The sequence below is a fragment of the Rhagoletis pomonella genome, unplaced genomic scaffold, assembly GCF_013731165.1.
Source record: "Rhagoletis pomonella isolate Grant_MI unplaced genomic scaffold, Rhpom_1.0 Rhpom_scaffold_00004, whole genome shotgun sequence".
In the NCBI taxonomy this organism is placed as follows: domain Eukaryota; kingdom Metazoa; phylum Arthropoda; class Insecta; order Diptera; family Tephritidae; genus Rhagoletis; species Rhagoletis pomonella.
This window is the reverse complement of record NW_023458558.1, coordinates 10384513-10399534: the sequence shown is the minus strand read 5'-3', so window position 1 is coordinate 10399534 and position 15022 is coordinate 10384513. Positions and strand designations below refer to the sequence as shown.

Sequence of the window (15022 nt, the reverse complement as noted above, 5' to 3'; positions counted from 1 at the left end):
TTTTTTTTTGTGTGGTTACGCTCTTTGTTAGTGTTTGAAATGATAAACCACATACCAGAGGGAAAAAGAAAAGCCATAAAATAGAGTGAAGTTGTAAAAAAGCAGCATGTAAAGTACATCAGTTGAAGACCGCGTAAAAGTCAGAAATTGAAACTGCAACACACACAAAATACATACCCATGTACATATACATATGTAGATAAAAACACCAGCGTCATAAAATGCGGAGAATTAATGAGCAAAAACTACAATTAAAAGGTGCAAAATGGATGGTAAAAAATTTAAAGGTTATAAATGTGATACGAGTAAATATGTTGCAAGGTGATTAGTTGCCATCAAATGTCAGATACAATGTTGCCATATGCTACCATTAAGCTAACTGACAAATGAGTGCTTTACTGCTTTTTACGGGCATGATTGTGTTCAAAGAATTAGTTTTAATATCTGTGCGGAACTTTATACTTTTGCTAAGAATAAGTTGAAAAAAAAACAAGTAATTTTTAACAAAACCGGCTTCAATTCTCATAGAAAAATTTAAGAATACCGTTCACTTCTTCATGATGCAATCAAAGTTATGCGGACGACGAATAATCCAAGAGCTGTCTCTTCACATTTTGTCGTAGTCCATACTTTTGCGCTAAATACCAGCAAAGTCAGGATGAGTGAATTATAGGAGAGCATTTCTCATTTGCCTAGACAATCAGAAATTTCCAGGCTTATATTTCTAAAGTTATTAGTTCTGGTTCACGAATCAATGAAAGTCCTCTGTTAATAAATAGTTACAACTTTTTAACGGTGATGTGTGAGCCAAGAAACGAATGCGTTGACAATTTGCTTAATGACAGGAGATGCCTCGTCTTATTCTCGTTTACCTACAGACACAAAAAATTTCACCTGAGCGATTCGTATTTAAGAAGTCACACGATGAGGAGGCGCGCTATCTGCAACCTCGTTTGGCATCGAACGGCTTAGCGAGGTTTTTCCCAATTCTAGTGGCATTATATGCGAGAGGTACCTCTAACCACTCAGCCTCAGCGACAATTTCTAACAGCGGTTGCTCCCCCGCGGGCAATGTGAAATCGTCGAGTGTATTTCTGCTATGAAAAAACTTCTTATCAAATCCGTTTGACATTTAGAGGCGTCGTAAAACTGTAGGTCCCTCTATTTTTGCAACAACAACAAGATGTCCACCACAAATTTGAGGAGAAGCTCGGACAAATGCATATCCACTCAAGAATGATAGAATACAAGATTGCGCCGATCAGAGAGGATTTTTGAAAATAACTTTTGTGTGACGTCACACTGGTGCAATTGCGTGAGAGAAATGCCAAAACGTGAGCAAGAATGGAAGAAGAAGAAAAAATTTTGCAAGAAAAATGTAAACAAGTTGTACCAGTGTGACGTCATGCAAACAGCGATTCTGTCAAATTCGTTAAGAGAGGAATAGCGGTCCGAGATCGGCGTATTGTATTCTCTCAATCGTGATATCCACTTAGCAAAAGTGTAAGCGCCAAGGTATTATTATTATGTTATTTGGTTGGCGTTCACTTAGCTGCGGTGATTGTTCTTACAGGAGTTCGCCCTGGTCTTGAAACCTTCCATAACTGTCTGAGAAAATTTTTGTAGCGTTTAACCCGTTGGCTAGCATTTCAAGCTCCTCGCACTTCATCATTTCGGCCTCTCTTTATAAGTTGACCCCAAACGGCATGTGTTGCGCCCGCTCGCCGCATGGTCCTATAAGTGGCATTTTTCCCTGCTGCTTCTACACATCCTTCATCTAACAGTTGTTCTTTCATGCTCCCTGGAATCCGATTACGGCTCGCATAAGTCGGTTTGTTGAAGAGTCCTCTTAGAGAGAACATGTGTGAGAGTCGAGTTTCGACTTTCAGCTAAAAAAATCTAGACGAATCAAATATACCGAAAAGCCTGTATCGTGAGCAGCATAGGTACAGTCTAACTGGTGCATTTCATCGCACATAACTCTATTAAATTTCTAGCTCAACGCGCAATGAAACTACATACGCATACATTTTATTGTGCAAATTTTTAAACGTTACCATTCGATTCGTTTATGTTTTGTTTTACATACATAAATATTTTTCTGCACATAAAGACATACCCATAAATGTAGGTATATACATTAGGGTGGTCCAAAAGTAGTAAATGCGAAAAAAGTTTAAAACATTAAGCACTCACCCCTACGACTGTTCAGTTTTTCGTGTATTTTATATAGGGAAAATACACTTTTTCGTAGAAATGGTATCGAATTCTTGAAAATCAATATTTTTCGATAAAAAGTATCTGTTTCCTTTTAAGAGACTTTCAGTAATAATACCTAATTGTTTATCAAACATTTTGTAACACTTACTATTTTTTATAGGTCCCCTGAAAATTCCCAAAAATGCATTCCAATGGGGACCCACGAAAAAAATTGTTTTTATTAAAGTATGTTAAAATAAATAATTGGGTATCATTACTGGAAGTCTGCTAAAGAGAAGAAAGGTTTTCCCATCGAAAAATATTGATTTTTTAGAATTCTATACCATTACTAAGAAAAAGTGTTTTTTCCCAATCTAAAATACATGGAAAACTTCATGGGCTTTGAGGCAGTTTTAAATATCGTTTTTTTTTGCAAAAAAAATACGGTCACTTTTTATTCCATTTAGAAAAATCCGAGCGGGTGCGAGCTTTTTTTAAACTTTTCTTTGACCACCCTAATGCACATGCCTCCATACTCGTAGGTATGAATGTGTACGATTCATAGAAACATAACACACATCAATAGTATTCATAACACCTGATCCATGAAAACTGAAAATAGTAAACTGCAAATAAAATTCGAGTGCGAAGTCAGCAACGGAAATTCATAAATATCGAAATATTCACCTCCGTTTCACACGTAATAAATACTCGTTTGTGTGTGCTAGTGCGTGCGAGGTGCGAATAATAAACAATTTTTATTGGAATTTTACTTTGTTGCACAGCAAATTTTAAAGAAAATGCTGACCTGGCGCAAGCCGATACACAAACATACACTTGTGGTTTATGTAGTTGCAGATGTGTGTGTGTGTGTGTACAGTTGTGACTCTGCAAAGTGTGTACCCTGCAAAAATTTGAGGACAAATGGGCCAATGCCAGAAACGGTATACCATATATATATATGTAGGTAGATGGAGAACGAAGTGCGACATGCCATTGCTGAAGTCATAAACGGATATTGTTGAGTCAAAGGTGCGGTGGCACGCCGGGTGGTATGAGCAACATTTGAAGAAATGCAAGCACAATGCGCAAAACATTTCAAAGAATGTCCAATGCTGCATATTGCTTTCCTTTGTGCTATCGAACATCATTTTTCTGGCATTTCCTTTTGCTGCTGTGCTTTTTCTTTTTTTTTTGCCTTTTTTGCATTGCAAGCACAGAAATAGTTTAAAGAAAATGTTGTTGTTGCACTGGCTGGACTCTGAGTTGAAAGCGATTTCGACACATTTGCAAACGTGCAATTTTTTTCATTTACGCAACTTCGCATTTTGCAAGTACTATTTGCTTTGCTTAATGCAATCCATGTTAAAGTAAAATCCATGCAGCAAATAAACTTTCGCTCTTCTCTTAACAAACTTATTTTAATAATCTTTAATGCGCTTGAAAAGTTTAACGCTTGTATGCACAAAGCTACTTACATATGTATTTTAATACATACATAACTCCAAAAGAGGTGAGACGGCATAAGCCGTTGCTGCAAGAGTGGCTGCGGAAAAAGCTACATAAAAGTAAACAAGAAAACCAATAAAGTAGAAAGAAATGAAAACAAGCCCTCTTGCACCATCGTAAATCTTTTGATGTGGCTGTAAAACTTTTCATTATTATTCTGTTTTATTATTTACTTATGATTATTATTTTTGCCTCATTTTTCCACTTATTTATGAAATATTGGAAACCTGGCTTTCACGCTCGGCTGGCGTAAAACTCGTTCACGGTATTTTCAATTTGGCGAGTAAGTATAAAAGTACGCTAGCAGAAGTCAAGTACATAGTATACACCTGCAGTTCGATAATTATGCCTCATTACGCTTTTCAGTGACGGTAGCTGATGTACAAGGTAAATAAGTCAAAAATAAATATAAGATGCAAAAGAATAAAAAAATAATGGTAATTAAAAAAATGAAGAGAATGTTGTTTCACGGTAGCGCCTCCTTGCGACTTGCATTGCGTTCGATGGTAGCGTGGTCTTGTAATCACAATCTTTGCTTACGGCGGCAGCGTGTAACTCATCGTATCTTTTATTTTTCCTACACAGCTAAAACGCAATATCTCGGAATAAGATTTTGTTGATAAGTACTTTCTAAGGGAAGAAGAGAGGATCAGCTGTCTTTTTGACGCGTGTAAAAGTCGAACTGTCGTTTCCGTTTATTATTTAATTTTCTCAAAGACATTCACTTAGATAGATGTACATATATATGCATAAATGTGACTGATGCTGAATGATAGAGAGCGCCTGACGAAACTCATCAGAAGTATTAGATTTGTAACGTTAAAAGAAGGCGACACAAGGTCATCGTACAGTTCCATAAGTAAAGAAACTCTTCTTTTTACCGTTTGTACTGACAGGCTATAGGGCGGTGTTTCGACAACACTCCGACTGGGAACTCTATAAGTTCGAACTGGCCATCTATTGTTCCGAGATAGGAAAGGCCAAAAGTGAGTCATGGCGAAACTTCTGCGAAGCCGTAGAAGGTTGTAATGGATCATCTCGATTTAGACGAATCCTCGTGATGAATCCCGTTTCCTTAAGATACTTGAGGGACGAAAAAGGCAACTGTACGATGAGTGGCGAGGAATCGCTTAAGCTACTCATTGACACTAATTTCCCAGCTAATTCTGCATCGAGTGAGCCCATCGATATTGGAACGGCCGACTGCATTACCTCCGCCGGTAAACTACTGAAGAGGCGCCGACTGAAATTTACCCTTTCAAGCCTTGCAAGTCCCTTGGGACGGATGGCATCATTCCTGCGCAGCTGCAAAAGCCTGTGGAAGTCTCGTGCCGCTGGCTCAACCTCATCTATGCGAGCTACCTAGAATGGGGTTACATCCCGGGGGCTTGGAGGAGTGTAAGGGTCACGTACATCCCCAAAGCAGACTTCAGACCAATCATCCTCTCTTCTTTCTTATTGAAGACTTTTTAGGGACTGTTTGACCTGCCCATAACAAACTGGATTCCTCGAGAGTGTTTGAGCCTCTCTCAACATGCCTACCTGGATGGTAGATCCGTGGAATCTTCCCTGCACGAAATTGTCAAAGTCATAGAGTAGTCTCTTAAGAACAAAAATTTTGCAGTAGATGCCTTCCCTGACATCGAGGGGGCTTTCAATAATGTCTTACCTGGGGCGACTAAACTCGGAGTCGAGAGCCATTATGTAAGACTCATCTCATGTATGCTGCACGACAGAACTGTCACAGCAGAATAGGCAACGTCCCTGAGCAGCGTAAAGTGTCCAGAGGCACCCCGCAGGGAGGCATCCTTTCACCCTTTCTCTGGGTAGTCATGATAAACGACATCCTGGAAGAGTTGGTAAGGAGAGGATGTCGGGTTAACCCACCGCACGGGCATTTGACAATTCCCGAAAGCTTCGACCTTCTACCGGAAGAAATGGACCGGGGTCACCCGAGGCTGGCCCTAAAAGGATTCTTCTCCACGCACATTCCTCTAAGGAACGAATGGCAGAAGGGTAGTCTCTGAAGAAGAGGTCCAATAAACGTATTCACGGACGGATCGGAAGGGAGAGTTGGAGGAGGTGCCTACTGTTAGGAACTCTCAGTAGATGTTATGTTCAGATTGCCGGATCTCTGCAGCGTTTTTCAGGCCGAGGTGGCCGCTATAAAAGAGGCAGGCCATTGGCTATGCACTAATGTACATATTATGGATAAGGAGAATAAATATATACACTGATAGCCAGGCGGCAATAAGGGCGCTGGGATCGCTAACGGTGTGTTCAAAACTGGTCGGGAAAGGCCTGATCTCTCTCTCAACTGCCTCGGAATACTTCCAGATTAAGCTGATTTGGGTCCAGGGCCACAGTGATATCTCTGGAAAATGCAGGGCTGATGAACTGGCTAGGTAGGGCACTCGCAGGCGATAAAGGGAGCTAATGCAGCTGGCTAAGCGCCAGCTCTCGATTCCTACAGGTGTACTGACCGGGCATCGTCCTATAGGCACCCACGCGATGCCACTCAAGATTGTCATAGATCCCTACTGCTGCAGTTGTCTGGAAGTCGAGGTAGAATCATCACTTCGTACTCAACTGCCCAGAATTCGCTAGATTAAGGCTTAAGCACCTCGATGCGCATTTCATTAACACTCCAGAGGGGATCTCCAGAGTGGACATCAGCTGTGTGTGGAACTTTGTTGTGAGCACCCAGCGCTTCTCGTAATTTTAGCACAGTTACCGTTCAAATGAATTTGTGTAATATGCTACCACAATGGACAATTAAATGTCTAAGTAAGTCCCCTTTGCGGGTCTGCCACCATAACCTAACCTAATCTAACCTTTGTTGGAAATAAAGTAAAACTCAAATATTGGTATTATTTCCCATTTAAAAGTGAGATAACGGAAATTTTGCGTTACTGCCATTCGCGTGATTAAATACTTTCTTAAACCAGTTTAACGATTTGTAGCAATTAACTAACATTTTTCACGAATCCTTCGTAAAACTTTAAACAAATTAAAGTTCCACTAGCACCTCGGATTTTTAATTTTAATTCGTTTTACTTAATGTTTTCGTTGCCGGTCAATTACTGAAACAGTAAAGGAGTAGTACCTTCTTGAATGCTTTCTTTAATAAAATCCCGCAACATTTCTACTTAAAATTTGTGTCAATGCAAATGATGTAAAGCTACTTTGGAAAATCCATAACCACCACGTTGATCCTGCATTTGTTTGAAGTAATCTGACGGTGCTGATAGAAGTTTAAAAATCACTCAGAACATATTTATTAGCAACAAAGCACTTTGGCCTTTCTGGCAACAGCGTATCAAATTATACACATACATATAAATATATACGAAATAAAGGATTTTCGGCAGCGCCCACCAACAACACCCTTTCGTTAGCAAAACGCTCCAACGCACGCATACACACACACACACACACACACACAAACGTACATATACATGTAGCCGCATATGACAGAGTTGACACTTTATGACGGGTTGACAGCTGTGGCAAATCATGTCTACCATATCCTCCTCACCCCTGTTGCTTTCATCCAAAGCTGCCGACCGATGCGCTAAGTTAAAGAAAACTTTTTGTTATACGAACAGCTTCTTCCTGTTAGCGCTGCTTATGAGTTACGACGTGGATATTTACATATTTTCTTGAAAAAACCGCCTACGGCGGGAAATCGGTAAGAAAAAGCGATAACAATGGCGTAAGCTGAAAGGGAGGTGAAATCGCGTCTAAATAAGTAGGCGCACCCCCAACACAGTTCTTATTGAGAAAAAAAAAAATCGTAAGTAAGAGACAAAACACTGCGTTTCATACGCTTAAGCTCACTCTATGCTTTGTTTTTATTGCGTTTTTTGTTTTGTTTTGTTTTGTTTGCTTCGGTTTTTCGCTACGAAAGCGATTTACGCGAAAGCTTTTAAGAGATTATCGGATGCTGTGTGCTTAAATCGGAGATCAGCTTCGAAAGAAATACGGTAATGAGTTTACATGGCAAACAAGCGCCATATACAGACCCCTAAGCGTAGGAGCAACGATTTCAACATTGGCGTCACCGGCTACGCTACGAGTTTGGGGTAGCGACAAACTCTGTCAACCCTGTTTACTTCTTCAATATGATGTATGTTTTCTTATGAAAATTTTGTATGTATATTTAATGCTTCAGAATTAAGGCGTGTAAACATACATATCTACATGTGTGTGTGCGTCCATGTGCATTTGAGTTCGAAAGTTGAAATGTTTTCTTTCGAAGGTTTTCCTTAATATGATGCTTGATTAATTGTGGTGTCTAGCGGCAACAACTCATTAGGCGTACTTACAAATTTTCATAAAAAGTTTAGTTTAACTAATGCGTATATATTAATTTTTTTTCATAAATGTAGGGATAAGGGCAAGGTTACATTCCTATTGAAACGGATAAATATTTAAAATAGCGAAAAATTGCACTCAGTATGGTTCCAAGCGGAAGACAAGCGGTTACCCACCCTTTAAGCTCGCTTAGGAATGCCAAACATTTATTATTTTATTAAGTTGTGGTGAGTAACATTTGATAAATGTATTTAATACGCCTGTATACTGAACATTCCAAGTGAATTTTTCATATGTAGAAAATAAGCGACACCTTCAACAGAAAAAAATTAAATTACAAAATTCAATAGTAAGTCCTATTTACTTTAAATTTTCTCTTTATTATGTAAAAAAAAATACAAAATTTCTAAGCATTGGCGCGCAAATTTTAAATTTATTGGTAGTTTGTAAAATTTTAAAATATATTGTTAGTTTCGAAAGAAAGATTCAATAAAGAAATATATATTATGAAAAAACAAATAATAAATTATATTAGCATTAAATGGGCAAAAAAATTGCATGCTGAAAATCATTTTAAGAAATTTAATTAAAAAGCTCGAAATTTTTAAGAAAATTCTAAGTCTACTAACATTGTGTGGGTGCTAGGCCATGGCGATGTTCGAGGTAAGCGCTCTGTCAGACGTCAACTAATCCCATGCGGCGAGCATACCACTATCTACCTGAAAGACAAGACTCAAGACATATTTCGTCGAGAAGGCAAATAAGATATGGTCGAAAGACTCGGCAAGAAAAGATCCGATGCATTGATTCGATTAGAATGCTCTTTACTAAGGCTGGTATTGTTACGGGCCACTGCTTAATGGAAAGGCATGCCAGCATAATGGGTTTGCCGGCTAACTACTTCTGCCGTAGACTGCCACTGCCCTGTGCTTTCGTGGCTGTGAAGCATTCACGAAATATCGCGCTTTCTGAACCTAACCAACTGGGTCTATTTCTGGGTGAACGTAAGGGTTCGAATTCGAGCTCTCAATCGATATCACAACAGGCCTACTGGGTCTAAAAGTGACACTCTGCTACGCCGAACGAAGGTAGCTGCTTCAACCTAACCTTTCCTAGATGGACTTTAAAAAAGTCGGCTCCACAAGTTTTTACTAAATTTTATTAGCTTACATTAAAAAATAAGAATAATCAAATCGGTTGAAAAACGAAAGCTCCGGACTTTAAAGCTAGAGGAATAAGGCACTGCAAACTTCTTCTTGCTTATTTGGGCAGAAAGATTTTGCAGAGCCGTCTCACAAGATTACCCCACCTGATGCAGGCACAGAAAGATGTGGTTAACATGCCTCTCTATGAATGCGCAACTTTGCCAAGATTTGCTGAAATTTTTAATTACCTGATGCCAAGCTCTAATCCATGAATCAATGGCAAGTCAATATTCTCTGCAGTTTGAAATCCCAGCGCAGGGTTTGCATTACTTGGATTTCGGCTAATCCTTTGTTACACTCCCGCTGAGACATATATGTATATGAGTTTTGAAACCATTCAAGAACTGTTAGAATAGACGTATGTACATAAAATATCAAAAAGCTAATGCCAGTGCAACCAGCATACATTTATTGAACCATGTTAGTGCACTTTTTTTTATTATTTTTACTCAAATTCCTAATAAGCGCAAAACAGCCAGAGTCGTAGTCCTTGGTCTAAGCAGGCCGCCAACTGAAATTAATACATTCAACCTGCGGCAACTGTGGCAGGTGGTGTGGAAAAAAAAAACAAAAACAGTTTTCTAAAAAAAACAAAAAACAAAAAAATCGTGTTACACTATTGTGGCAAGCATGTCAACAGTTATTTATTGCCACATATTTCCACGGTGGCATGGCAAAGACCTTCATGCCTCAATGTACTACGACTACTTGCCACAAAGGCACACATTAATGCGGTGAGTGCCTGTGGCGTGTATTATAGTGAAATAATGCAACAATAACCAACGATATGTTGTATGGTGTATGAAGTGGAGGAGGTCTTTGTGAAATCAGAGAAAGTATAGAAAAGAGAACTACATACAATGCTGATACCAAGTATGAGTACAAGTACTAAATATGTACACAGGGAAGTATGAAAAAATACAATGTCTATTTAGTCAACAAATATGGCAACGCGAGGAAATCATAAAGCTTCGAAATGAAATCAATGCTTGAAATACAGGAGAAAACAACAAAAAAAAAAAATAAATATGAAAATCATACTCGCATTGTGGTAGTAGTGTCGGCGAGGCCAGACGAGAAGTTATGCCTTTTCAACTTGAAAGTAATATGCTTTTGTACTTTAACTTTGCCTAAGCTGTAACCTGGCGAGGTTGAGCAGCGGGGGCAAATAAGTTTACTTTATGAAATAAAAGTCAACATTGACAGATTTTTCGTTATTGTTTTTCTTTTCTTTTTTAACACAAATAAAGTCTTTGTTTGTGTGCTGTATGTGTTTTTGCTTAAGCAACTGGGGTCGCTTATTGGGTACTCTTATTACACATAGCAACTAATGTGAGTGCAACTCAAACCGCCGACATTTTACTACGTCTATTACCCCCTTCGGTTTTCTACATATCATACCACTGCTTTTACTAACTCCTTATTTTGCTTCTTCTTCGTTGCTAAGCATAAGCTTTCTCTATTCCGCATAACCTTTTGTTATTTCTCTAACGGTAGTTAGTTGCCAAAGGTGTTTTACCTATTCTTCGGCTGATTGCAAAGTGTAGACTGGAACTGTTTTTAACTTTTTGGCTTATAAGTTTTTGTGTGCATTGTTGTTGTGTATTTTATTTTAGGCCTACCAGGCAGCTACATTAAGCATTAAAAAGGATTCTTCAAACCCTTAGCATTCTTATACGCTGACTTTTTAAGTTGGCTTTATTTTGCTGTGCAGTTCTAAAGGCGAAATATTGAAGTAAATATGTGCATTAGGCATGTTTCGAATGTACTATTTTTCAAATGCACGAATGCGAATGCGAATTTTTGGTATGCGAATATTCGAATATATATTTATGTGCCTTACGCTGCGATTGTGTGCATATTGGTCGCTAACTTCGCGCCTTACACATTCGCATTCGTAAAATATGCGTATCATTTAATACGAATGCGAATGTCGATGCGAATAAAATGATGCGAGTAAAATGATGCGAATCATTCGCGTAACGAATGCGAATGTAAATATTCGCAACAACCCTGATGCATATATGTGAATGTATAGGTCCGTATTGGTTCAAAACGCGCCACTGCAACTTTCTTATGAAGTTCAAAGGGTGCTGTGTACATTTGTTTCTGTACTTAAAGCAGACAAATGGGGCGGTCAAAGAACATGTCTCGTGGTAAATAATACTTAGCAACGCTACAGGAGAGTGAGTGAGATTAAGAGAGTTAGACTGTTTTTGTTTCTTAGAAATGCTGTTGGCAGTGATGCCAACCGAGGGAGAATTCCCGATTTTGGTGGAATTTGAATTTTTCGGGGCAATCGGGGAATGGCTTTAAATTTAGGGGGAATGCGCAATATTTAAATGACTTTTATTTGAACATACCTATTGAGAATAAAATTAAAACTTGTAATAACAATCTCTCATTACGTTGTTATGGATTTAAAACATAACATAATTGCGTCATGCAACCGTGCATAACAACACTTTTTACTTGACCTTTTTATTTGATACTATCATTTCTCATTTCATTTTCAAAGCCAAGCTAACGTCTGGCAAAGTTTTGAGTAGTCTAACAAAAGTAAGTATTTATCAATATATCAGTTCCGGATATATTACTCAAAAATGGCATAACAGTAGTATTATAGTTAGAGAATAATCATGAAGAAAAACATATTTGCATAAATTTGAGAAAATTCCAACGAATTGATTTATGCAAAAAACTGACAGATTTTTATGAGTTATGCGTCTTTTGAATACAGTATGCTTTTTAAAGCATTTTTGCGAAAATCTGATCATATATGTGTGATAGATGTGGCTTTACGAAATCTACTCAGATGTATTAGTTATATATATATTGTAAAAAAATACTATCCTAATTATGTTTTTTTTCTTAAGTAAAATAAGAATGAAGTGCCTTAAAGAGTAAAAGTTATTTTGGGGTAATACCAATTCAAATAGGGCATTTTTTTCAGGAATTTGGTAACAGAGTTGGCATCCCTGGCTGCTGTACTTTATTTTCTATGCATTGCACATATGTATATACATACATACATGCATGCATGTGTTGTTTGCTTATTTTGACATTATGTTTCTGCGTAAACATGGCTTGAATAATGGCTTTGACAAATGTTTTTGAAATGTTTATTTTTGGCAAATTCTGCGGTAAGCTTGGTATAAATGAAGTTCGGGAAGCAAGAAGTGCCAGCACAAAATTTTTAAAGACGACAAATTTTATTCAGAAGAAAAAAAAAACATATAGAAATCTGTTTACGTGGTCCAAAGTAATGCGGTAACATACACAAAAAAAATATAAAAATATTTCGACATATTTTTCATGAAAATAATTGTCAATATTATATTAGAGCAAAAGGGGTACACTCTCATTTGTCGCCCAGTGTACGTATGTTAGTACATACATTTGTTTGCATCCGCAGGTAAAGGTACATAGTGATACATTAGTGTGCATAAGTAACTTTTCTCATTCATTTCGTTTGACATTGAAAGTTTATTTACGCTGAAAGTCGCTACTGTCAGCCTTGAACTGTGCACTTGCTGGTTGTACCCCTTCAGCTGTTATCGACAACATATCAGGTAAAAGAGTTTTGTATAAAGTTATAGTCTTATCTGTTTGATATTTCAAGTTTTTAAAAGTAGTTGACCAATCGAACAGACTATTAAACTTTAATTAAATAGCTTGTTAACAAAGTGAAATTTATACACCGATTAGTATAGGCAACTGGTGAAAATTTTCCAGCCTCCAGTGTTAATTCAGCTTAAAGTAGTTTCTTTTATTATATATGTAGTCTAAGGCCTTTTTAGTGACCTCGTTTGTAATGCAAAGGGAGTATAGCCGATATTCTAGGTATGCAGTTACAGTTGCTTGGCTACACTGAATCCCGACTCTGGCGTCCACGTTCGTGTACTCTGGGCAACATATGCGAGATGGGGTATCCAATCCGAGTGGAGTCTTAGCTCACGACAGAAAGAAAGGAAGCCTTGGTGGTGCCGCTCCGCCTTATTCGTTTTAAGGGCACACTGAAATGTACAACGTCTGTTCACCAGTAGGTGCAACTTCAAGCGGCTCGCGACATAAATGTGTATTCGAATAAGAAATTTCCTTTTCCAGTGAAAAATAAAACTAAAGCCTCGGATAAGGCCCCCGTTGTGATGACGATCATGGCAAACTGGTAAAGGACTATGATTTGAGAGCATGCACCTCAAATGCCTGAACTCTTAATGGCGAAAGTGTCTCTGCCTGGCTAGGGTCATTAATATGCGCCTACGCCAAGACGGAAGAGAAGCACGAAGTATCCAAGGATCTTTTTTAACAGCGCTCTGAGAACACATCTTTAAGAGCGCTGTCACCATCACGACATAAAAATCCTGCATCCATTAAAAGAGCCACCGAGATACATGGCTGTCTCTAGATTGAAAAACGAATAACCAAGTCGATCATGCTGCGATAGACGGAAGGTACGCTTCCAGTGTTTTAGAAGTACGTACACTCAGAGAGCCAAAAAAAAAAAACAAATCGGACCACCTTCCTGTTGCAGCCAATGCAGAATCCTTCTTAAAACAAGTGCTACTTTGGAGTGAGTCAGCAATTCAGGATTTATATCCTGATCTTTTCAGATCCAATCAGGCGGGTCTCTCAGGATTCGAGAGAAAGATTTTCCTGAAGATTTATGGGCATTTATGCATTGGCGACGCTGACGCTAACAATGGCATGGATATAGTATAGGAAATTAAAATACCCCAACTCCGCACTAGCTCTGAAAGTGTTAATCTTCGAAGCCGATGGTTGTAGCTGAAGAAGAGCGAGGCTCACTGGGAAGGTCGACGTTAACAGCAGAAAACTTAGATAGGAAAATGAACAACTTTCAAATGAACATCTCTTTTCATGGCATGCAGGCGGTTAGCTACAATTTCATGGGTGATTAAATCTTTTCGCGCGTTGATGGTAAAACCCCACAAAAGGTTTAGGAAGAGGAAAGGAAGAGTTTAGCTAACTAGTAACAAGAGTAAAACGCTGTTAGGTAACATCGTAACGAAGTTATCTTCTCTAAGCAGTACGAACATTAGTTGCTTTTAATAAAGCCAACAGATGCATGCAAAGTATTTTCACACTGCATTAGAATCACTCATTAAACATTTTTCCATTTCATAGCCGCGAATATAAGTCAGTTTAGATTTTGCCAATATAGTTTACAGTGTAGTTAATTCTAAAATATAAAATTTTTAACTCACCTCCTTCATCGGTCATAACCAGTATGGTGGTCTCGGGACCCAAGCCTTCAGGATTGAAAACTTGCACGGTTACTTTGTACTGTGTATAGGTCTCCAAATTTGTAATTTCATGACTCTGCAAAAGAAAAGATAAAATTAAGCACTCAAAAGATATTCGAGTTAGATTAACCAAAAATAAATAGTTTTCATAGAAAAAGAAAAAAAAATTAAATTATTTCTTTTTCCTTCCACTCATTTGCAACCAAATTATTACTAATTGCAAATTTAAGTGTAGATGTCTGAATTACGTAAAGCATTAGCTACGATTATACAAAGTCTTTTACAAATGCTCGCAGCCCAGTTAGCAAATTCTGGTGCTTAACTACTTTTATGCTGAATTAAGGATTTGCATGTGAGCTTTAATTTGGATGGCAACGCAACAGCAAGCAGTTCCATTTATAGCGAGTAAACTATAAGAGCATATGCGTGTATGCCGGCAAGGACGGTCAAACATACATGCATACATACATACATACATTTGTACATAAACAGCAAATGATATAACTAGAGCAAATGAGAAAACCC

General features: G+C 38.2%; 1 protein-coding gene across 2 annotated transcripts in view; it reads right to left on the bottom strand.

Moving 5' to 3' along the window:
- Positions 1–15022, bottom strand: part of LOC118736968 (tyrosine-protein phosphatase 99A) — a gene marked incomplete at its 5' end in the record, with an annotated part of 239500 nt that overhangs the window by 206393 nt on the left and 18085 nt on the right. For both annotated transcript variants that reach the window (XM_036467149.1, XM_036467151.1), the window contains 1 exon segment: positions 14459–14573. In XM_036467149.1, the coding sequence (XP_036323042.1) occupies positions 14459–14573 (115 nt within the window).